Source organism: Cotesia glomerata, linkage group LG1 (assembly GCF_020080835.1).
Source record: "Cotesia glomerata isolate CgM1 linkage group LG1, MPM_Cglom_v2.3, whole genome shotgun sequence".
NCBI classification, from domain to species: Eukaryota; Metazoa; Arthropoda; class Insecta; order Hymenoptera; family Braconidae; genus Cotesia; species Cotesia glomerata.
Genome location: NC_058158.1, coordinates 20,172,726 through 20,196,750, shown reverse-complemented (window position 1 = coordinate 20,196,750; position 24,025 = coordinate 20,172,726). Strand labels below are relative to the sequence as shown.

General features: G+C 31.8%; 2 protein-coding genes and 2 long non-coding RNA genes across 4 annotated transcripts in view; 2 read left to right on the top strand and 2 right to left on the bottom strand.

Annotated features, from left to right (window-relative positions):
- The window catches only part of LOC123263563, a 30,858-nt gene extending 26,573 nt beyond the window's left edge, over positions 1–4,285 (bottom strand). The window contains exons 1-2 of the mRNA XM_044726446.1: positions 4,149–4,285; positions 3,187–3,391 (exon numbers count right to left, since the gene is read on the bottom strand). Coding sequence (XP_044582381.1) covers positions 3,187–3,391; positions 4,149–4,158 — 215 coding nt within the window. The 5' untranslated portion in view covers positions 4,159–4,285. The remainder of the gene's footprint in view (positions 1–3,186; positions 3,392–4,148) is intronic.
- Positions 4,286–5,269: 984 nt separating this feature from the next.
- Positions 5,270–6,601, top strand: LOC123263601. Its single transcript, XR_006509180.1, has 4 exons — positions 5,270–5,514; positions 5,830–5,983; positions 6,110–6,305; positions 6,556–6,601. It is a non-coding gene; the product is annotated as an uncharacterized LOC123263601 (long non-coding RNA).
- A 4,177-nt stretch (positions 6,602–10,778) lies between these two features.
- Positions 10,779–17,899, top strand: LOC123263607. Its single transcript, XR_006509181.1, has 3 exons — positions 10,779–10,802; positions 11,036–11,037; positions 17,793–17,899. It is a non-coding gene; the product is annotated as an uncharacterized LOC123263607 (long non-coding RNA).
- On the bottom strand, positions 12,589–15,726 carry LOC123263558 (bromodomain-containing protein DDB_G0280777-like). Its single transcript, XM_044726431.1, has 3 exons — positions 15,652–15,726; positions 13,943–14,626; positions 12,589–12,805 (listed from the first exon to the last, which is right to left on the bottom strand). Exons 2-3 carry the CDS (start codon positions 14,619–14,621, stop codon positions 12,609–12,611), a joined length of 876 nt encoding a protein of 291 aa, XP_044582366.1. The 5' UTR covers positions 14,622–14,626; positions 15,652–15,726; the 3' UTR covers positions 12,589–12,608.
- Positions 17,900–24,025: the final 6,126 nt, after the last annotated feature.

The following is a 24,025-nucleotide window of genomic DNA, read 5'->3' as shown; positions in this document are numbered from 1 at the left end:
ATAAATAACAGTTTAGTAAAAAAATTTAAAGGCAGTAATGTAATTGCGAATAGGGCATTCTGCACTGATTGAAGGATTTATTAACTATTAATAATTTGATTTTTTTGAAGATAATAATTTAATTTATTAAATTTCAATAAATATTTTTTAACATTTAATAAATATTTATTTGGAAGAAAAGTACATTTATTAATATTTAATAAATATTTATTAATAGGTAGTTAACAAATATTTATTAACAGTTAATAAATATTTTGTTGAGTGAATTCGTTTGGCTTGCAATGTCATATGATATGAAGGTTGCTTATAAACAAAAATCATCTTTATAAATTATTTGCATTAGTTATATTACGTTATAATAACATTTATTGTAAACTACCAAATTCTGTCACAGCTCATAATTATCTTTTATATTTTTAATTATTAAAATCGTTAATTTATTGAGTGAATTGAATTATTATCATGTATTTCAGTTATAGGGTTATAAAAAGTGTCAAAAGAAAATTGCTATTTTTGCTTTTTATCTTAATAAATATTTGTTAACAGTTAACAAATATTTATTAAGTATTAATAAATATTTATTAACAGTTAATAAATTCTACTTAATAAATATTTATTAACTGTTAATAAATATTTATTAAATCCCATGATGTTAAAAAATCATTTATTAACAGTTAATAAAGCTTATTAAATTTAACAAATCCTTCTATCAGTGCGCACAAAATTGAGTACTTTTGAATATGAACCCTTTTAAGGGGGAACACCACTGTGACGATCGAAAAAATGAGGTGATTTTCGGAAATTTTTTTGACGGAAAATAAAGGAATTTGGGGATCGGATTTTTTTTTATTTTATTAAGGGTACATTGAAGATTATTACCCTACATTTTTATTAAAAAATATTTAATTATTACAAAGTTATTAACAATCTCGTGGAGCACTGGAGAAAATTTCCCCCCTCCACGGTCGGTTCGATAACTCAAAAACAGATCATCTGAAAATAAAAACCTAAATTGCTATTTAATCAGTAAGGATGTAGTTATCGGCGCACGTACGGAATTTAAAAAATTTTAATTTTAAAGATTTTTTTAGCCAGGTTAAAACAAAAAAAAAACGCTGAGAATAGTGAGAAAATTTTCAATCAGTCGCCATTTTTTAAAAAATAAAAATTTTCAAAATTCCATACGTGCGACGATCACTACATCCTTACTGATTAAAAAGCAATTTGAGTTTTTATTTTCAGATGATCCGTTTTTGAGTTATCGAACCGACCATGGAGGGGGAAATTTTTTCTAGAGCTCTACGAGATTGTTAATAACTTTGTAATAATTAAATATTTTTGAATAAAAATTTAGGGTAATAATCTTTAATGTACCCTTAATAAAATAAAAAAATCCGATCCCCAAATTCCTTTATTTTCCCTGTCAAAAAAATTCCCGAAAATCACCTCATTTTTTCGATCATCACAGTGGTGTTCCCCCTTAAATGGTCAGAAACTGTTATCTTATTGTAACTAAGAGAAAAAATTTTTGGAGTTTACTACTGAGTTTACTACTTATCTAATGAACGAATGACTTTGTTACGTTTTTGTGCGCAACCTACTCTGCAGACCTTTCACTTTTCAGGCGAGAGTATTAAGACGTACATAGGGTATGGAGTCCAGTCAACAAGTGCCTTTTTGGTAAACTTTTTTTAGGGGTATCCAAAAATTATAATTAAGGTGTCATTCGAATCGGAATGGCATTTACATGATTTTTGAGAAAAATGAAGTTCCGCTTGCGAAAATTGCAAAAGTTATTAACAATTAACTAAAAAATAAAAAGGGGTTTAGTTTTTAGCAAATATCTCAAAAACTAATAAAGATTTCAAAAATTTTTTAAAAGATTAAAAAAGAAGAGGAAATTTCTTACTAAAGTCCTAAATCCTCGAATTGTAGGACCGATATTTATAATTTTCCCAGAGGGATGAAAATACAGCTGAAAACGAGGACTTTGGCTTGCGTAAGCCTCGTCTACTTTGGACACTATTAATCAAAATTATTTTCACATATTAAATATAAAATTTAAGAATTAAAACAATTATGGGCTTACTGGATTGATAAATGATCAATAATCCACCTGAAAAAAATTTTGCTCACAATTTCTCAATAAGTTATGTAATAGATAATTAATAATTTTTATAACTTGAACATGTGCAATTGTGATAATTGTTAAACTATAAATTTCAGTTTTTTTTCGTCCCTTAGAACAATTCTTGAAAGGCTTCGGAATACATTCCCGTTGGACAAATTTAAAAATTGTTGCTTTTCAATTTTTTATTAATAATTTTCGTTGTTGCAAAATTAAAAACTTAAAATCATCGGAAAAAATTTTTTTTTCAAATTGTTAATAATGATCCGTTTGTATGTTGTCAGAAGCAGCATCTCGGCATCTTTTCGCTAATTACAAATGCAAAGCGCTTCAAATTTCACCTATTACGCTAGTTACATCGGTTTTGGATAAAATTCTTTATCCAGGTAATTAAACAAGCTTTCAAAGGAGAGTCGGACAATTCTTTAGCAAGAGAGTCAACCAAAATTATTTGTCCATACTGGCGGTAGACTTTAACAAGAATTTAAAACTAAATCTGGAGCAACACTTAATCAAATCGGGGGTGAAAATTATAGATAAATTATGAAAATTATAGATAATTTTAATGAATTTCTCAATTTTTCAGTTATCTCATTCTCATGGTAATCTACAATATATGTTAGAATGAATTTTTTATCTAATCACCGCCATTGATAGAAAGTCTCTACAAATGAGAAGCCCAGCCTTCACAATTGAATCTTAGAAAGCAGTAGTGGGGAGCCCCGCCCTTTCTGAACCAATCCTATAGTCGCAGTCTTACCCAAGAATTTTAGTAAAATTTTCGTTCAGTTACTACAGACTCAATGAAATTATTATCAGAAGTATAAACTATCCAAAAAAGCAAAAAAAAAATTTTTTTAATTACTCCAGTATTGATTTCCCTTTTCAACAATAGTATACTTATTTATACACATAAACAAATATTGCAGATAACATCTGCAATCATGTTGTTTATTAATAACAACAAAACGATTAAATAGAATAGATAATTTTAACTAATCACACTTTCAAAAACAAAAAAAAAACAAAAAAGTCTTTGAAATTTATTTCACACTCACCGAATTTTAGGAAAAGGAATTAAGGGTTGGCCGCAACGCTTTATATGATCGGCCTCTTCCTCTAAAAATTTATAAGCCGTATAAATGTCGTACTGACGCTGGCTTGTAAAAGTACGGCCACGTTTGTCATCTAAATTAGGGTTCCATGGTTTCCGGTCTTCATCCTTCCTCGGCGATTTATTACTTCTAATCCTTCGAATTTTCTCTAAAAAATTTTACAAAGTCTCAACAATTAAATTTCACACTAAGAACTTTCATGTTACTGAAAATAACAGACATCTGCCAATTCTTAGACTTTCTTTAGCAACAACATTGTTATGAAAAAATTGTAATAAAAAAATTTCACGACTAGAGATTGGAAAAAGTAAAAAGTGGAAATTTAAAAAAAATTTTTTTTTTCATAATCGATTTGTAATAAAAAACAAAAAAATTGTCAGATGTCTGCTGATTTCAGTACCATGAACTTTATGACACTGAAATCAGCAGACACTTGACAATTTTTTGATTTTTCTTGAAAACTAGTTCTACGGAAATGTAATTAAAAAAATTGCATTTTTAATATTTTAAAACATTTGAAGATGGAATTTTTTAAATCAGTTTTTCTTGTTAAATTTTATTTACTAAAACAATTCTATAAATAATCAGATGTCACTCAATTTCAGCATCATTATTACTTCACTCAATTATAAAAAATAAAAAAATACATATCTAATTATTTTATGATACTGAATTTAACAGACATCTAATTACTTTTTAGATTATTATGACAACTTAATTGTTATGAAAAAAATTTAGCCAAAAAATTTCACATGTAGAAATTAAAAAATAATGTAAGTGCTAATTGTTACAAAATTTTTTTTTTATGAGTTTTTGGTTATAAAAATTTTAATTCAGTAATTGCCGGATATCTGCTAATTTCAGAATAATAAATTATTGTTTTGTTATTAAAAGTATAAAATTACCTGCCGTCATGATAATAAATTCAAAATTTATAAATAATATTATTAATTTATTGACACATTAACCGTGACATGCAACAATTAATTCGCGTTGAACAATAAGCACAAAGGAATGATTCCAACGGCTTTTCAGTTTTTCCACTTGAGCGTCATTACTATTATGATTATGCATTTTTATTATTATTATTTTTATTTTTGTTGCGAACAAAAGATAAACTACCATTTGTCGATGAAAAAGGAGCACGCTCTTATTCAAACCACTAGAATTGAGGACTACTTTCTCGTGGCGTATTTGTAACTAAACCGCGTTGCACATTATTGGGTGGAGAAGGGATGAAAGTCGAGAATACCCGAGCTACACTCTCCCGTTGCGACAACTATAGTACATCGTATTGATGGCAGTATTGGCATGTTAATATGGATGCTAAAAACAACCACAATCCTATCTTAATACACGTAGCGCCATCGTTTTGAACGCTTAGTGGAACACATCTTATATATTATTTTCCGCGAGAAAGTAATTCAAATTCAATATTTGTGAATATAGATATACAAATACATAGAGTGATTATATACTGGTACGTGATCATCTATTGGGGCTTTTACCTTACTAGTGAATTTTTCCAAATAATTTTTTTTTTTATCATAAATTAATTGTTCTAACAATGTAAAAAATTATAATATGTGTAAAATTCAGTGTCATATATATGTGATTATATATTTATGTTTATTTTTAACGTAATTTATAATTATAAATGAATTCAAACCCTGTTTAAAAATATTCATTGAAAAAAATTCACTATCGTTAGATTTTAATTTTTTTCAATAATTTCAACTTCTCAGTGTATATCTATAGATATATAATTTACATAGAGCGATTTTTTTTAATTTTTTCCAATGAGTATTTTTAAATAGGGTAATGAAAAATTTTTATAAATTTATAAAATAATTTAATGAATACTTGTGAATTAAATATTCAAAATAGTTAAATTAATAATACCTAAAAATATTATATTCTACCAGTTTTTCAAACCTGGATAAAATTTCATCCAATGTTAAAATATATCTATATATTTCATGTTTATAGATATACTCACACAATTATAATTTCATCTTAGATAAAATTTTATTTTTTATTGAAAAACTGGCCCTATGTATCAAATGTGACGTTGGTTATTTATTACGTGGCAATTAAATTTAAATTGACTATATAAAAAAAATTAAAGGCGACATCGTATCATAGCAATAATTTTGATACATAATAAAGAAAATTTTATTCAAATATCACAATAGTGAGAAGTAAAATGGTAAAAATTAAATTGTTTGAGAACCAAGCAGTACGGACTTTTTTCCAGGGTCAAGCAACAAAGTAAGTTAACATTATTATCCTTTTAATTCAAATTTTTTTTTATAACCTCTAATGACATACCTATCTCAAATTAAAAATCTAAATTAAAATTTAAAAATATTTATCTCAATGCAACTTGTATATGTCTATGCAGTATCTATATGGTAGTATAATCAATTATTTTTTAATCTTTTAAATGAGTACTAAGTATTGTTAAACCTTTTTTTCTAAAAAATAAGTATATATATATATATATATATATATATATATATATATATATATATATATATATATATTTAAATAAAAAAATAGTTTACTAATTTTTTATTTTCTTAGTTTTACAGGGTTTATTGCTAGAATATTAGGATTTAAGAGAGTAAATAATCAATGTAAATTTATTTTTTTGATTTCGGAGGGATTTTTGACAAGATACATGATATGTTTTGACAATCCTCCAAACGATGTATTGAAGAGGATGGAATTGCACCAGGTTAGTTTAAAATCGAAAAAAAACTCAATTTTCGAAAATCGGGATAGAACCAATAACTTCCCAATTTTCAATTTTTTTAACAGGAATTTAAAAAATAATTTATAACTTAATTATTCTTAATTTTAGATTGTTATTATTAAACGATCAAGACCAAGATTTGGGATTATTCAAGAGCTAACTAACGATCCTCTTGTAAATGAATTCAGGTTCGAAATTAAAAATATCAAAAATTTGATTATAACAAATATAAAATTAGAAATGGACGATTTTATAAACATGCCTAATTTTGGAGTTGAGCTTGAATCAGAGGATGAAAATTAAGGTATTATTTAGATAATCTTATTAACTCTATATTAGATATAATTTTTTAAAATTACTATAAAATAATAAAAAAATCAAATTAAATATAAAAAGTTATGACCCAAATTTTACTTTTTGTATTTGAGTATTTTAGTTTATTTTTTTATTAATTACTTAAAAATTAATAGAAACAATTATTGTTATTAGTGCGGCGATTATTATTTAATTATTGTATTTATTTAGTTAATAATTTTATATTATTGTTACTGAAGGTATGATAAAAATTAAGAAATTAAGCGTGTGAGAAATTATTACGAAGCCGAGCGAATTAATTGTAAAAGAAATTAAAAGACTGGGAAAATTATTCTAAGTTCTGAACAAGATTTAGTATGGGAAAGCGATGAATGGATATAAAATGAAAGAAATGACGATTATTATTTTGTAAGAAATAATTTAGGTAAGCGAAGATTTTATAAGTCCCGAGGACAATTTAGTATGGAAAATCAACGAATGGATATATAATGAAAGAAATTGCGATTAAAATAATAAAGAATTGTGAATTTGACGAAACGAATGGATAGAGAATGAAGGAAATTACGATTAAAATAATAAAGAATTAAGTTTCGAAAATAAAAACTTAGAATTTTGCGAAACGAATGGATAGAAAATGAAGGAAATTACGACTAAAATAATAAATAATTATTTTTGAATGTTAGTTCGAGGGCACCGGACAGGTGTCTAAAACGACCCTTCCGGTTCGTTACAAGAGAGTTGGGGGAAAAATGATAAACGCCAAAATTTGGCTCGATAAAGCAAGCAGTTTTTTCTCGAGAGAATTACTCGGGCGAATACTCTTCACCAAGTAATTCCAGAGGATGATACTCTTTCTGGAATCTGACCAAGGCCCAGGTAAGTATCGTGAACCGACCGGATGAAAGTGCTTCTCCCCGTGCCGAAGCCTTCAGCTGAGGTACGGTAGGTGATCATAAGCCGTGTAGGTGGGGGCGAAGAGGACACTCTCCATTCGCTCTCGGGGTAGAGGTTTAGGCCCAGGGGTGACGGCTAGTCTCCTGGGGAAGCGGGGAACCAGCTCTTGAAGTTAAGTTCGCGATTTTGAACCGCGAATATGTGTGAAAAGAGTGTTCTAATATATTGTTTATATTGTTTAATTTGCTTATATTGTTTATATCGTTTATTAACATGATCAGGCCAATAAAGAGGTTTCCTTTTTCTTTAATTTATTTAAAATAAAGTGTTTTGTTTATATTTTGTTATTGATAATGTAATCCCCGTTTATGACCCTGGACTCCGGCGAGCAAATTTCGAGCCGGGGACAAATAAATTATTTATTTTTATAATTTTTGAAAACGTGGACGTTACAAAGTTAAAGCAATAAAAAAAATATTTAAATGAGAAAAATATGAAAAGTTTATTGGAGAAATAACAATTATAATATCAGAAAAAAAGAAAAAAAATTGAGAATAAAAAGTTGAGAATAAAGAAAAAAAAAATACAATGAAAAAATGAAAAAAAAATTATTAGTAAGTACTTAATTAAGAATGTCTGCTGTGTTTTATGTTAATTTTTTTTCAGAAATTTATTTACTTAGTGGTTACAATCATCACCATTTTACTATGGGAACTCAAAAAAAAATATTCAACTCCTTAAGGGGACACGGGTGCAGATTTATGACCGACAATTTGATGAATTTTTTTAAACAAATTTTTTTATATGTTGCCCTTAATATAATGACCTGAAAATTTGCATGGATGTTCAAAATAATATAATAATGTGCTAATGAATTTAATTTTGTAAATTTTATGCAATAAAAATTACAGATTTATTTATCGATCGATATGAAATCAGTATTTCATTAATATTTCAAATTCGTGTTTATAAAATGTGAAAATCAAATTCTTTAGCACTTCTAAATACAATTTGTAATGTTAATTAGCATTTATTTTTAAACAATTTCTCGAAAATTCGTTAGGAAATTTAATAAATACATTGGGTCGTAATTTTATAAACAATTCGAATGTCAGTTACTGTAATAGAGTAGTGCTGGCGTCAAGAGATGGCGGTACTAGTAAATGTCGTGATATTTTTTTACTGGAAGTCCTACAGATGGCAGTCCATATACCGCATGAAAATAAGTTATGATTTGCAGAAGCAATGCCAATTTTTCACTAGTCTCGTAGTTATAGGAAAACATTTCATAAATGCATTCAAATAAATTAATAGTTTGCTAATAATGTTAAGTATTTTACAACGTATAATTTTTTTATTCCAACAAAAAGTAATTAACGATAAAAAATCGATATTAATTTTGAATGAAACAGTCAAAAAAATAGGAAATACTAATAAACACCAAAATTTTGGTATTAATTTCAAATTTTTAGTTATAAAAAACGATGAAAATTAGGACTCTTATTTTGAATATCTTTCTCAAGGACTATAGTAACTTTAGGAATCTTCTCTGAATGCTTTCGAGATGATGTCCGTATGTCTCGACTATGCATGTGTGTGTGTGTGTGTGTGTGTGTGTATTTGTCTCTGTATGAATATGACCCTCTTATAACTTTTGAACGGCTTGGATTGGAATCAACGAAGAGGGGTTCCAAAGAGTTCCACTCAAGTTAGATTTCCTGAAAATTTGAACCGATTCGATCGTGTAGATTTTGAAAAATCTCAAAAATAAAAAATTTGAAAAAGTTTTTTTTCATCAGCTCTTAAAACCTTAGAAAACCACGTTGATCGCCGCTAATCGGATCAAAATCGGTTCCTTTGTTCATGAGATATCGATGACGAAAAAATTCGAAGAAATCGAATTTTTCCAAATTATACCGAAATTTTATATCAAATCAATTAGCACTTCCAATTTTTTTATAAAACTCCAAAAACAACGTCGATTGCCGTCAACCGGGTAAAAATCGGCTGACCTATTCAAAAGTTATAGCAGTTTGAAAATTTAAAAATCAGTGTTGTATTAACCGTCTATCAGACTTTTCAGCTCGTAGAGCTCAAAAGCTCAGAACAGCTAACTCTTAAGCTCGGAGAGCTAAAAATAAGAAATCAATTATATTTTTGAGTAAAATTTTTTATTTTTTTTTAAATTTTTTTTATAAGTTTTTTTTATTTAATTTTGTCCAAAATGTTCTTCATTGTACAAATAATATTGTCCAAATGTTCTTCATTGTCCAAATGATCTTCATTTTAATACTGGAAAAAAATAAAGACATTAGTAAGATGATAAATAGTTATGATGCTAATTGAGTATTATTAGTTTTTTATAGTAATTAATTAATGCACTGATAAAAAATTTAACTTGACTCAATATCAAGAATCTCGAAACAAGAACACCATTTTGAAGAAAATCAAACTCTTGACTCAAGAACAAAAATTCTTAAATCAAGAAAATTGTCTTGAACCAAGAATTATATTTTGACTTAAGAATTTTTCCTCTTCACTCAAGAAATTCTTTTTCTTCAAAATGGTGTTCTTGGTTCAAGATTCTTGCTCTTGAGTTAAGTTAAATTTTTTATCAGTGTGTTTATAGTTCAAAAATTTACCTCCTTTGAAAAATAAAAATTTATTGATCCGGAATTGCGATACCCGCGATTTTGATAACGGCCTCTGCCGCCACGATTTTGGTAACGGCCTCCCCCGCGATTACCACGATTTTAGTTTTTTTTTTTTCCAATTTGCTTGAGACTTCCCCGCCGATTCTTGCCGTTTTTTCCCCGATGTATCCTCCTCCCTGTTAGATTTCTCTTCCTCCTCATTACTAACTAGAGCACCATTCTTTTCGATTGGCGGTATTTCCGGGGTGCTTGGCTCACCTTTTCGAGCCTCCTGGTAAGCCTGAATGGCCTTCTGCGCAGTCTCAAAAAGGATCTTCAAGTTTTCTATTAAAAAAAAAAAATTCAGTTCATTAATAAATTTACCGTGTCTTTAAAAATTAATGTAAAAATAATTTTACCTGCTTTTGCAGCATCCTCCACTCCTTCCATTTCGGATATTTTTTTTTCCTGAAATAAAAAAAGTATAGAAATTTTCAGATGTCGGCTAATTAAATTGTCATAAAAGATGAAAAGAAAAAATTTAACATTTAGAAGATTTCAAAAATTATTCGTGTAATTTTTTTATTTTTTTTTTACTTCTAAACAATTTGTTGAAAGAAATCAAAAATTGTTGAACGTCGGCTAATTTCACTATTATAAATTTTTTTTGAAGTGAAACTTCTTTAGGTGCATGAGGGTAAAATTTTTTACGGATGAAACGCAATAATAATAATAATAATAATCCGAACAAAAACAGTTACACTGTAAAAAATTGCGCCAAGTCCACGTTCATAAAACTCATCTCAATAACATTTGCACTTTACAAAAAAAATAAGACTCGTTTTAATAATTTTCATTCTCTACAAAAAGATGTGAAATGCAAAAAAATACCAAGAAACCGTCATAACATTGAAAAAATTTGTTGAAAATTTAAAAATTGAAAAAAAAATTTTTTTATCGTACTTGGCGCGCGTCATTAAGTACCCCAAATTTTTTCGGAAGAATTACAGAAATCAGATCAGATTAAACAAACAAACAAACAAATAAACAAATAAATAAATGAATAAATAATAATAATAATGATACTCATCACCATAAATAAAACGCCATTCAGCTACACCCGATATGGATATAGGTAGATTTTTTGGATTATTTTCTTAATTTTCCGAACTACCAAAAAAATTATCAAAAGTGGTCTAGTAAAAGCTTAACCTCGAAGATAATTATGTTTATGTAAACTTTAACATTCATTTGATAGATTTAAACTATGTTTTAAGATTCAAGAAATTATTCAAAAATAAGGGCTCGAAATTCATGTGTTGCGAGGGTGGGTGCTGAAATATTGAATTTCGATTGCCAAATTGTAACTTCTGCAAACTCCAAATTTAGTAGTAATCTTAGTGTGTGATGTCAACTTCATCTCAGAATGGATTTTATTAAATCCGACCCTGAAAGAGATTGCGGGGGCGTTAACAATAAAAAATGTACATTCCAGATTATCAAATTTTTTACGAAATTTTTCCCCTATCTAGGAGTGCGGGAGTTTTGATTGTCAAAATATCCATATTATTCAAACTCAGTTTCTACAAACATAAAATTTAACAGAACTTTAAGAGAAATAGAAAATTCAGGGATGGACTCCAGGGTCAACCGATTTTGATGTTTTTTTATCTCAATAATTAAATGTAAGCTAAAAACGAATATCGCGATAATTGACTTCATATGCAAGTTGTGTCAGAGTAATTGGTAGAATAGGAAAAAATGTCGGTTATAAACTATGACTTTTTGAGACAAGAAATTTAAGATATGTTCATTAAGCTTCAATAACATTTACTAAAAATTTCCTTACAACAATCGTCTCTTAAGCAGCAAGGAAAAAGTCATTGTAGGGTTTTTAAAACTTAAAATTACATATAGGTATTCAGTCAACGGACTAATGAACGATAAGCCAAAGATTTTAGAAAATTTTTAAATGTTTAATTATTGAACAAGCTTTAAGCCAATATAATAAAATATAATATGGATAATAGTAAATGTAATAAAATACAATAGGGATATAAAAAAATAATCGCTTAATGTACATAGATATATATTTTAAGGGTGTTCCAGAATTCAATTTCCGTGAAGGACCTTTGAAAATTGGAATTTTGAGTTTTGCTTTTAACAGGAGCTGTATTTGGGCATTTTCTGAAGTATTTTGAGGTGAGACGATTTATTCAATTTTTACATATATTTTAACAGGAGCTTTAGTTGGGCACTTACGGCTAAATTTTGAAATTTCAGCGGAAATGACCAAAGAAAGCTCCTGTTGAAAAATTCTATGAAAATTAAATGAATCGTCTCATCCCAAAATATCTCAGGAAACGCCTAAGCACAGCTCCTGTTAAAAGCAAAACTCAAAATTCAAATTTTAAAAAGTCCTTCACGGAAATTCAATTTTGACGCACTCTAATATATATATATATATATATATATATATATATATATATACACTGATAAAAAATTGACTCGACTCAAGAGCCAAATTCTTGAACCAAGAATTCCATTTTGAAGAAAATGATTTTCTTGAGTCAAGAGAATAAATTCTTGACTCAAGAAAAATTTCTTAGACCAAGAATAATTTCTTAGCTCAAGAATTTATTCTCTTGACTCAAGAAAATCATTTTCTTCAAAATGGTATTCTTGGTTCAAGAGTTTGGCTCTTGAGTCAAGTCAATTTTTTTATCAGTGTATATATATATATATATATATATATATATATATATCTAGTTGTTAAAGGTATAGTAAATTATATTCCCAATTTCACGCCCACCCCTGCGTCCACCTCTTCTACCTCCTCTTGCCGTTCCCCTTCCTCTCTTGACCACCTGGCTTCGGTTGGCAGCGCCCGATGAGTCAGACGACCGTCTTTGCCAGCTGGCTCGCTTACGACCTGCAGCCGCATGTCGACGACCACGAGGAGCTAGAAAAAATCAGAAAATGTAAATAATTATTAAAAAATATAAATACGATTGACCTTGTAGGCCATTCCTGAAACTTTTCGCTATGTCCGAGCTCAAAATGCTCGATAAATTTTATATTATTTCGGAGTTCCAAGCTCTTTGAGTACAAAAACATAAGATCTATATATAATATAGCTCGAAAATCGAGTAATTGTCATTAGAACTTTTATGAAAATTTTAAATTGCGATATTTATTGATAGAATTTGACATTCAACGCAGTTTATTCACGAAAAAACAAGATCATTAATGGCGTAGCAAACGATGCAACATAGAATTTCGGATTTAGTTTTAACTTCCCGCTATGAAAATTGAAAATTTTCAAAAATCGGGAAGTTATTGGTTTTACCCCGTTTTTCGAAAATCGAGTTCTCATCAGATCTCGACGTTTTGAGGTCCCAGGAAGCTTCCCCGAATGTTTCCGCGATGATGTCCGTATGTCTGTGTGTGTGTGTGTGTGTGTGTGTGTGTGTGTGTGTGTGTGTGTGTGTGTGTGTGTGTAACCCTTTTATAACTTTTGAACGGCTTCACCGATTTCATCGCGGTTGTTGCCATTCGAAAGGGCTTGACCAAACTTAGATTTTGAATATACTTTGGAACGATTTAGATCGGTAGATTTTGAGAAATCTCAAAAAAACTAACTAGCCCGGTCAAAATCGGTTCATTCGTTCGTGAGTTATCGTTGTCGAAAGAAAACCGAAAAAAGTGTTTTTTCGGAATAACTTCGAAATTCCGAGTTCGATCAATTTAAATTCAAAGATACCTTTATGAAGCTCAAAAAACTGCGTCGAATGCCGTCAACCGCGTGGAAATCGGTTCATTTATTGAAAAGTTATTGCGGTTTGAAAATTCAAAAAATAGTATTTTATTAAAATTCTACTAGACTTTTGAGCTCGGAGAACTCAAAATGATATAAAAATTATGTTTTTGAGCTCGAAGAGCTCAAAAAATATTAAATGGAATTTTGAGCGGTTAAGCATGAAACTAGCAGGAAGTTACAGGGATGGCCTTTAGAGTCAACCGTTTTCCTAATTTTTTTAATCTCTGATTTTCATAGCGGAAAGTTGTAAATTAAAAAAATCAAAATCATTCAACTTACCCCGATTTGGCAGCGGGAGAACAGCCGGCTGATGAAAATTAAACGGAGGAGGTGGTGGGAAACTCAGCAGCTGATGAATGTGATCTAGTGGCTGGTTAACCAGTTGCGGCGGCTGGTTAGCCACTTGCTGTGGCTGGTTAACCAATTCCTGCGGCTGGTTAGCTAGTTGCTGTGGCTGGTTAGCTAGTTGCTGTGGCTGGTTAGCTAGTTGCTGTGGCTGGTTAACCAATTCCTGCGGCTGGTTAGCTAGTTGCTGTGGCTGATTAGCCAGTTCCTGCGGCTGGTTAGCCAGTTCCTGTGGCTGGTTAGCCACTTGCTGTGGCTGGTTAACCAATTCCTGCGGCTGGTTAGCTAGTTGCTGTGGCTGATTAGCCAGTTCCTGCGGCTGGTTAGCCAGTTCCTGTGGCTGGTTAGCCAGTTGCTGCAGTGAAACGTTAGCCAGTTGCTCTGGTGGCTGAATAGCCAGTTGCTGCCGTGGCTGATTACCCAGTTGCTGTAGTGGCTGGTTAGCCAATTGTTCTAGCGGCTGGTTAGCCAGTTGCTGCGGTGGTTGGTTAGCCAATTGCTGCAATGGATACCGCACGTTCAGCCTTGCGAAGTCGTATGGGACCTGGTGGCGAATCCCGTGAGCTTGGGCGAGTGAATTATAATAATTCACTGCCCACTGTGCGAAAGCCATTGAGTCTAAAAATGAAAGTAAAATTTGAAAAATATAAAAATGTGTGTCAAATAATCGTATTCTTCAAACCCAGTTCCTACGAACATAAAATTTGACAGAAATTCAAGAGAAATAGGCAATTTCAGGGATGAACTCAGGGTCAACCGATTTCAATACTTTTTTCTCAATAATTAAATGTTAGCTAAAAACAAATTTCACGATTATTGACTCGATATGCAGGTTGTGTCAGAGTGATGGATAGAATCGGAAAAAATGTTGTTTATAAAGAAGGATTTTTAAAATAAGAAATTTAGGATATGGTTATTAAACTTCAATAACATGTATCAAAAATTTCCTTATAGCAATTGTGTCTTTAGCAGCAAGCAAAAAGTCATCGTAGGATTTTCAAAACATAATATAAAATGTGATTATTCAGTCAACGAACTAATAATTTTACATATATGTTATTTTTACTGATCACATAACCGATAAATTTTTTTTATTACGGAATCGCGGGAACGTAACAAATTAAAATGATTGCATTTTCCAAACACATGATAAAAGAAAAGAACTTTGGCTACTTATTTCAATAGAATTCAATAGAAGAACATACATAATTCATTTTCTGTAAAAAATTGATGACACTAAGACAATTTTAATAATTAACAGAAAAATTGACCGCACTTGAATCTAAGCACACTTCATCTTTACTTGACAGATCAGTCAAAATCATTTAACTGAAACATCCAATCTTCCTTTCAAATTTTTTTTCCATGTCAATTATTATTTATTTTTGTAAAAAAGCTACGTAAATATTATTATAGTCATTGCTCACTGAAAGGTGAACTGAATATTAAATAGAATAATCACATGAATAAAAAGTAAATGCCCACTTAATAAAATTTGGAATCTGTGCAAGTCAATACAATAATCCAACTGAGTTTTAAATTAATTAAAAAATATATTTTAAATGAATAAATAAAAAGAAATTACATTAAAATTATCTACAAAGATAATTAAAATAAGTTTTTAATTTTTCTAAATATTTTACATTGTAAATTTTGCTAGTTAGCAGCCATGATTATTTTTCTTTGGATCTGAAATAAAACACAAAAATATAAGTGCTATATACTTATTTCTATTAATTATATATATTTTTTCTAAATATAGATTAAAAAAAATTGATAGATATCAATATTTTTTAATAATATTAATTTTTAATTTATTATAGTTAAAAAAAAATTTTAATGTTTTTACTTACGTAACGACAATGACAGCAAACTCACCACGAAATTATAATTCCAAAACGTACGTTATATTTATCTGCCTCGTGACGCTGGTAGAGGAAGAATTTTGTATGCTGTCGACGCTGAAATTTGAGGTTGCATTAGAAAAGTTAACAAAAGAGTTTGACTCTGGGTGGCGCAACTTGTTGAGGGAGTACATTGTCAAGCCACCAGTAGCCAATCAAAATGAAGGCGCTCGTTTCCAAGGAAACGATCATCTGTGCGCTGGACTATAGATTACAAGTTTAGCGGAAAGATTAAAATTTAAAACTGATCAATTTAAAATTGATAAAACAATTATTAATAAAGAAATTGATAAATATAACTTGTATATTTTTATCGGAGCACTCTATCAGAAACAACTATTTAAAAAAGAAAAGAAAATAAATATATTATTTTGGATAATATTATAAAATTTAAATTAAATTTGGAATCAGAAAAATTATTTGTTTCAACTCTTAGTGTCCTCTTCATGATTTGCATCAAATTTAATGCACAATTTTAAAAGGCGTATGATATTTTTATTTTAATTTAACAAACTACGTAATACTTTTCAAAAATAATAATACTAGAAGAAAGATTTTTCTCTTAATTTATCAATATATATTAGGATGTGCCAAAATTAAATTCCCGTGAAGAACCTTTTAAAATTGAAATTTTGAGTTCCATTTCAACAGAAGCTGTTCTTGGGCATTTACTAAGATATTTTGGGGTGAGACTATTCATTTGATTTTCATAATATTTTTTAACAGGAGCTTCGTTTGGACATTTCCACTGTGGAGATATCTCACGGCCAGAAGGGTCCAAAGTAAGCTCCTGTTAAAAGTGGAACTCAAAATACCAATTTTTAAAGGTTCTTCACGGAAATTGAGTTTCATAGCAGGAAGTAAAAAAAATATATATTTTTTTTCTATCAATACCGTAATAGATATAAAATTGAAAATTTTCTTTTGAAAACATCTGTTGCGGTTAAAAAAGTAACGTTGAAACAATGAATTTATCTTGCTATTAATTTATTATAAAATTATTTACAACTTAACTGTTTAAAATCAAACAATAATTATAACAATGATCAGTGCGGCGTTGATTTTAAAATTAAAAAAATTGACTTACTTTATTAATTTTATGTTTGTTGTATTGAAATCTACTAATACAATTTATCCTTAATATTACTTTTACTAAATTTTCAAAAAATTTCCAGACTCTAAAACCTTCAAACATAAAATTAAATTTACAATGACTGAAATATAAAGCTTAATCGTGTTCAGTTGTCAGTTTTTTTTTACCAATAAAGAAATAAATATATATAACATTTTCATTTATTACAATGAATACCGTCTACGATAAATCAACAAAATCGACAATTTTCAAATTAAGATTTTTATTTTATTACAATATAAATTATAACATCAATAAATTTTTTAGTCACAATATAAAAATATAATAATTATGATTATGAAATAAGATTGGATCATATACAGGACGTGGTTTTTTTTTAGCAATAACAGAGCTTCCTGGTAAATTAGAAGCTGTGTTCATCGAGGACAACTTTTATATTGTATACGGAACAATATTTTGGATTTCGTACCGTGGGTTTATCCCAGTTAAATCATCTTCATCTCTAACTCCACTTCATTTTTTATCAGTATTCCTATTAGCAGCATTGGTATTTTTGGCCGTTAAAACTTTAGCTTGCGAATTTGATTTCGTACAGGTTTTATTGCCATCGCGCTTTGCTTCGCGCCACTAGTTTCTACAGTTTGTAAATTCAATACTTCTTCCAAGCGATCTTTCAATGCTTGGTTTTCGATTTCCAAACTCATCATTACATCCTCATTACTCCTAGAATAATTTTAATCAGATATAAAAAAATTGGTTGTCTGTAAAATCGGTTTACGGACGATAGTTTTACGTGATAACGTCATAAAGAATCATTGATGAAAAATTGCATACTTTTATGAATTGAATTGAATTATTATCACTGAATTATCATTATTTTGTATTTAAAAATTAAAAAATTTTGAATATTTAAAAATTATTTTAACAAAAAAAAAAGGACTTATTTGATACATTGTTAATCAAAAATTGATACAATAATTTGATAATTGATATAATTATTACTATTTATAATTAATTATATTGTTCATTATTTTATTAATTTATCGTTTATAATTATTATTAATTTATTTATTTTTAATTAATATTATTTATTAACAATTATTAATATTATCAACAATAATAATCTCTGCCCTGTTTAAAAAAAGTATTGAGAACAATGGAAACGGAATTGAAAAGAATTACTTTTATGATAAATCGAATTCTTTCCAATTCTGTTTCTATTGTTCTCAGTACTTTCTTTTTAATCAGGGTGATGTAATTGATTTTTATTTGACATAAATGTTTTTAAAACTAGTTAAAAATATTAATTTTTAATTTTAAAATATTATTTACTCTTGTTGCGCGCTCTCGTTTGCACGTACAGGCTCAGGCGGAACGGGACACTTTTTCGTGTGCGCTGCCAGTGTTCATCAATTTATAAGACGTTATCACGTCAAAAATAAAATATTTAATAATAAAGGGTGAAGAGATTACCTATTATTTATTTATAAATTTTAAGAATTTAATTCAATCCAGGTTCGATTCCTGGCTTGAGTCTGAAACGCTATATTTTTTCGAAAATACATACTCTTCTAAATTGTCCGCTCTACTTCGGTTCATTTTAATGAATACTGTTACGTGTGAGTCTACACCTGGTTATTTACCTGTCACGTAAACAGACCTCCGGACTAGCTCAGCGTCTCACTGAAAAATATTTAGATGTTGATAAAAGGGTGGGTCGCGCAGTGAATGAAGAATACTCATGAATTACGGTACTAATTGTTTATTAAGCGTCCCCAAAGTATGGGAGTTGCCTCGAAATGGCCCTGAGAGTCTCTTTTTACAAACTACTCCTATTTATGAAAGCAAATCTAATCCAGTACAATAATCCATTTGATGCAATACTTTTGATTCTATAACTGAAAGAGAGAGATGGGACAGCAACGAGAATGAGAGTCTTAGGAGACAATTAATCACGATGCAAGACAACTCAGACTCGACATAGATTCGGACAGACTAAACGACTGACTGATTACAAGAGGCCGCTCCTCCCTGAAGGTCCCAGGTTTATGTAACCTCGGTCGCGGATGTTTCCAAACACCTGTATCACTTTGCGCGGAACTTGTATTATTCCGCGGTTGAACTCAGACATTCCGCCCTGAGGAACTAGGTGGTTATTGTCAAGTTCCCTAGTCAGCAGAAAATGAGTATCAAGGCGCCGAAAGCGGTTCCCCGTGCAACAAGTACCTCGTTCCGCTCGGTTTCCCCATGAGAAAGCGCGTCTCCTCAGCAACACGTGCAAGCAGGCGATTCTTGGTAACCAGAAGTCCAGGCTAGAAATACAACGGAAATTCGGTGTCTAATTCAGGTGGGCAAGTTGGCCCATCGATTTATAGAAAATATATATAGAATATCACTTAATATTGGACGGGGAGGGTAGGCCCACCGTCACATGCTCCCCGGCTAAAAGAAAGCCATTCTCCCTTGAAGATGGTATTAGGAATCTATTACCTTGAGTCCCATTCTATATAACGCGTTTTTTTTCTCTCTACTCTAAATTGCTGTACCAATTCCTCTTGCCTTCCAGACTAAATAATTGGAACCCTAAGAGACTTCTCTACATTCTAGAATAATAATGAGAATATATATATATATATATATATATATATATATATATATATATATATATATATATATATATAATAGTGAATATATAGGCAATAATGAATATATGCTAACATGCATGTTGATTACAATACTTATGTCCCGACCATCAATATAACGGTTTTGCGAAGATCTCTGGTAATGTCTCCTTCCTGATTGGTTCTTGTGTCCTTGGATAATGTTAATATGATCCTCTTAGGGTGATCCTAGATGGTCCCTGTAACAAAAAAAAGGTAGGTGGGATTTCGGGAGTGTGTTGAAAGAAAGTTAATAGGATTCCCAGATCTTCAATTAAAAGCGCATTGCCCTGTAGTCCCAGCTGTCGACGACCGTTGTTGTCTGCTTACTCCTCGAGTTGATCCTCTTGGGTCGATCGGTCATCTCAATGACCTCCGGGTTGCTGATCCTGGTTCCTGATCGGGAGGCTTTGTCGCTGATTTCCATGATGACCTCCATCGGTTGACTGGATTCCGGGATAGCATCTTCCATCTCTAATATGGGTTATCTCTCTTCCAACATCCTCACTGGTGTCGTTTTTCGTTAGATTACGTCTCTTCATTTCACGCCATACTAGGTCACAAAGGTACAGTCTGCGCTTAAAAGTGCCTATGGCAGCGCAGATGTATACTAATGAGGATGTCTTGCATTGCGTAGGACGCCGAATGCACAGTCTGATTCAACCCTTTTTGCTTGATAGCTCTCCAGATTCGATGAAATTTTATACCTTCCGGAAGTTGTACTTCATTTTTCTTCATGATTTCTTTTTAGAACGTGGGTTAGATCCACTTGCATTTCCTTGGAAAATTTTTCTAATTCGTCATCTATCCTTGGCCAGGTTAAAACTTTCTCGGATATTTTCGTAGCGATTGTTATTTCCTGTGTGGTTGTGAATATCCTTTTTCCTGCCATTCCTTCGCAACCAGAAGCCATCCAAACTACTCCCGTTCCGCGCACGTCCAATTCTAATGATTTATTCGCTTGACACTTGCCCTTTACTATGTCAGCTTCCTGGGTTGTAAACAACCATGCATTTATTCCCATAAATTTTGTCCACAAAATTGACTTTCCTTAATCTTCACGATTCTTAAATCGCACAACTATCGTAGATCAATATCTCGTGACTTCTTCCACAGTGCCACTTCACATTCTTCCGTCCCATCGTTTCGTTGTCTTTTGCGGTTGCCGTCTGCATAGCCAAAAATCGTCCTTTTATCACCTGGCATGATCTTATTCATCCTTCCTGTGTCAGCAAGCGGAATATATCCCTGATCGTTGATCGCCGTAAAGGGGGTAGGCTTGACAATCGAGCCAAATCCTTGTGCTGAGATGATCTGTGTCGGGAAAGGATAATGCCTAATTAGTCTGTAACTTGTTCTCTGCATTAATGGAATTACGTATTTGTAAATTATTTGCTGATGAAAAATTATCACTTCGACGTCTATGATTCCCAGCAATAACCTTATGCCGTCGTTGCTTGTTCCCGTCAGTAGATCTGAAGTTGGAGAGAGCTACTATTTTCTTTCTTAAAATCTCTTCTAATCACTTTAAGTTTTATAACAGTTGGCGAATACAATACGTCACGAATTGCTTGACCTTCGTATGCCGCTAGAGCGACAAAAAATGCTGTAGCGGTGATTTTGTCCATTAGTATACTCTTTGAAGCATCTATTTCCCTCCCAGGTGGTTCCTGCTTCCTATTTTTAGACCTCCTTGATTGGAGTGTTGCATTAATCCATCTTCGCCCTTTTTCTGTTCTTCTTATCTTTTCTCCATTTTCCTTGATTTTAAAGCATTTCTTTTGATGGTATTGTAGGGTTTCAGCGGTGGTAAATGCTTCCCCGTATACTGCAGCGGCGGTGGATGCTATTGCGCAATTGGGTCTTCATTCGTCTGGATCTGCTCCTCTTCCATTCCCCGTATTGGCTGCTCGATTCTTCTTTCGCTACCTCAAGTTTATCTTCTCTTACAAAATTCCTGATTTTCCTTTCCTCGTCCTCGATGTTCATAAAGTGTTATAATTATGTTTTGTTGCGGGCGAAATGGGCCATGTTCCCTCCTATATCCTCTCTCTGAGTACAATCCCTCCTGTTGTCCAAAAGCGATGACCCTAGACAAGCGATCCCCGAGTTGGCTCCATCAAGGCATCAATTGGAATAATAATAAACATAAACAACTCACACCCTTTCCCCGTTTTTTTTTTTTTTTTTTTTTTGTGGTTACGATTGGCTTTTTGGCTTGTGTGTATATGTATATGGCCATTGTGGCTTAATGCTAAAGTAAATATCTTTCTTTTAGAATCGCGACTCTTCTTCCCTGGCTTCCTCCAGATTTCCTTTTGTCGCCCTTCGTTTTTCTTCCTCGTTGTTTCACAGAGTGCCTTTCATAGATGCAACAATAAGTGAGTTATGGTCCCTTTGTTATTAGTGATCTTCTTTATTGGTGGCTTTCGGCACTTCAAAATTTCCTGCCGCATAGAATTATTTTTATTTCCGTATTTGAAAAATGCTTCCTTCAATCTTGGATACGTATTATGCTTGTATTGTTTTGCTGAGTAACTCGGATCCCTGTAGGCATTCGTAGGGTTTTTGCATTGTTTTTGTTCTGCCAACTGTTTCAACGATGCCACGACCATGTCCAGCACTTCTTCTCATCTATTGTTCTACTGATAGCATTGGATGCATATATCATTCCGAACCCCCCATCTTTTCTCTTTTATTTATCATTATTAATCACTATCCCCTTTTTTCTTTCTAGATTATCTTCTTTGTATATTTCTCCCATATTTATCCACTTCCACATTTGGGCAAGAGTATATTCGATCTGTCCGAATTTATCTCTCCACCTGGCAGGTAGGAAGAAGCTGAACAAAGTTGTCGTTGACATCTGTTACATGCTGCCTGGTGTATTTTACATTTCGATTTCTTCTTTCTGGATTGGTGGAGTATCCTTCTGGCACGCTTAACCTCTCGCGATGCATTGATTTTACGAAATAAAGTGTCGTTGTCGTTCTGTACTCCTTTAGTTCCGGATTTTCCGTTAATAACCGTGCCCCCCATAGGGTCATCCCGGATTCTCTACTTCCTTTGTCCTGCGTTCCAGCATCCTATTACTTCATCGTCGCTTTCTGTTAATCACTGCATCTTTTTTCTGTTCTGGCATGGCTGGAGCCTGCCTCCTTGTGTTTCCGGTGCCGAATCCGTATTCCTTTGTCACTTTCCGAATCTTCTAGTGACTTTTCCTTTCCTGCTTTTACTTGCAGCATCTTTACTTCCTTGCCTTTGATATTCTCGTTGATTAATACGATTATTTCCTTCGATTCCAGCCTTTGGGTAGTGCTGACTTGGGTTTATTTCTTGCTTCCTTTTGGACGTCCCCTTTTTCCTCTTTTTTCCATTTGCATTCCCGAGGGGTCCTTTCGCCACTGTTTCTGATGCCTTCAAACTCCATATCTACGTGGGGATTCTTTTTCGAATTCGAGTCGAATGTCGAATCGTCACTGGACTGCTCCATTCCTTTGGCATTCGTTTTTCTCCTACGTGCTCTTTCTTCTCCTTTGGACCGCCCCTGTCTGCCGGTTGATGATGTTGCTTGTATTTTCTTTCCTTCCTCTTTTGCCATGTCTTACTTCTGCTAACGGTAGGAGCTGACCATTTTCATCCCTGTACTGGAGTTCCTGGAGAGCGCGTGTCTGCATTTTGAGTTGCTCTTACCTGAATCTTGGTGTGTACAATTGTATAGTTGTATGTCTTCCAATCGATCGACCCATCGTCGTAGATGTTCACCAGGCCTTTCGTTGATTTCCCAGCCATCGCCAATGGTAGTCAGTGATCAAGGTGAAATTCCTGCCATAGATGTATTTGCCTAAATGTTTCTATAGCGTACATTATTGCCAGTAGTTCCTTCAGACATTATAATTTTCGTTTCGGCTGATGACATTGTTCTTGAGGCGTAACTTATTGCTCTCATCATTCTCCAAGTTTACCCTGACTTAATATTGCTCCCACTGCATATTACCTTGACGCATCTGTCGTGACTATGAAAGGTTTTTCGAAATCGGGATATTGCAATGTAACTCCTTCGCATAACTCTTTTTTCAATGTTTTGAATGCATTATCCTGGGCCTCTTCCCATACAAAGGGCGTGTCTTTTTTGAGCAGGTCCGTTAATGGTTTGGCCTTTCCTGCAAAATTCTTGATGAATCTTCTGTAATAGCCGGCTAATCCCAGGAATTCTCGGATTTTCTTTTCGTTTGTTGGCCTTTTGAACCTCTCCGCAGCTTCCACCTTCGTTGGATTTGGTCTGACTCCATCTGCGCTGATAATGTGCCCCAGATATGTAACTTCTCGACGTAGAAATTCACACTTTGATGGTCTTAGC

Bases quoted from the DNA above. Each gene is read 5' to 3' on its own strand.
- LOC123263558 (XM_044726431.1), bottom strand. From the start codon at position 14,621: ATGGCTTTCGCACAGTGGGCAGTGAATTATTATAATTCACTCGCCCAA. The intron at 12,806-13,942 runs GTAAGTTGAATG...GATTTTTTCTAG, and splicing joins TCTCCCGCTGCCAAATCGGG to CTCCTCGTGGTCGTCGACAT.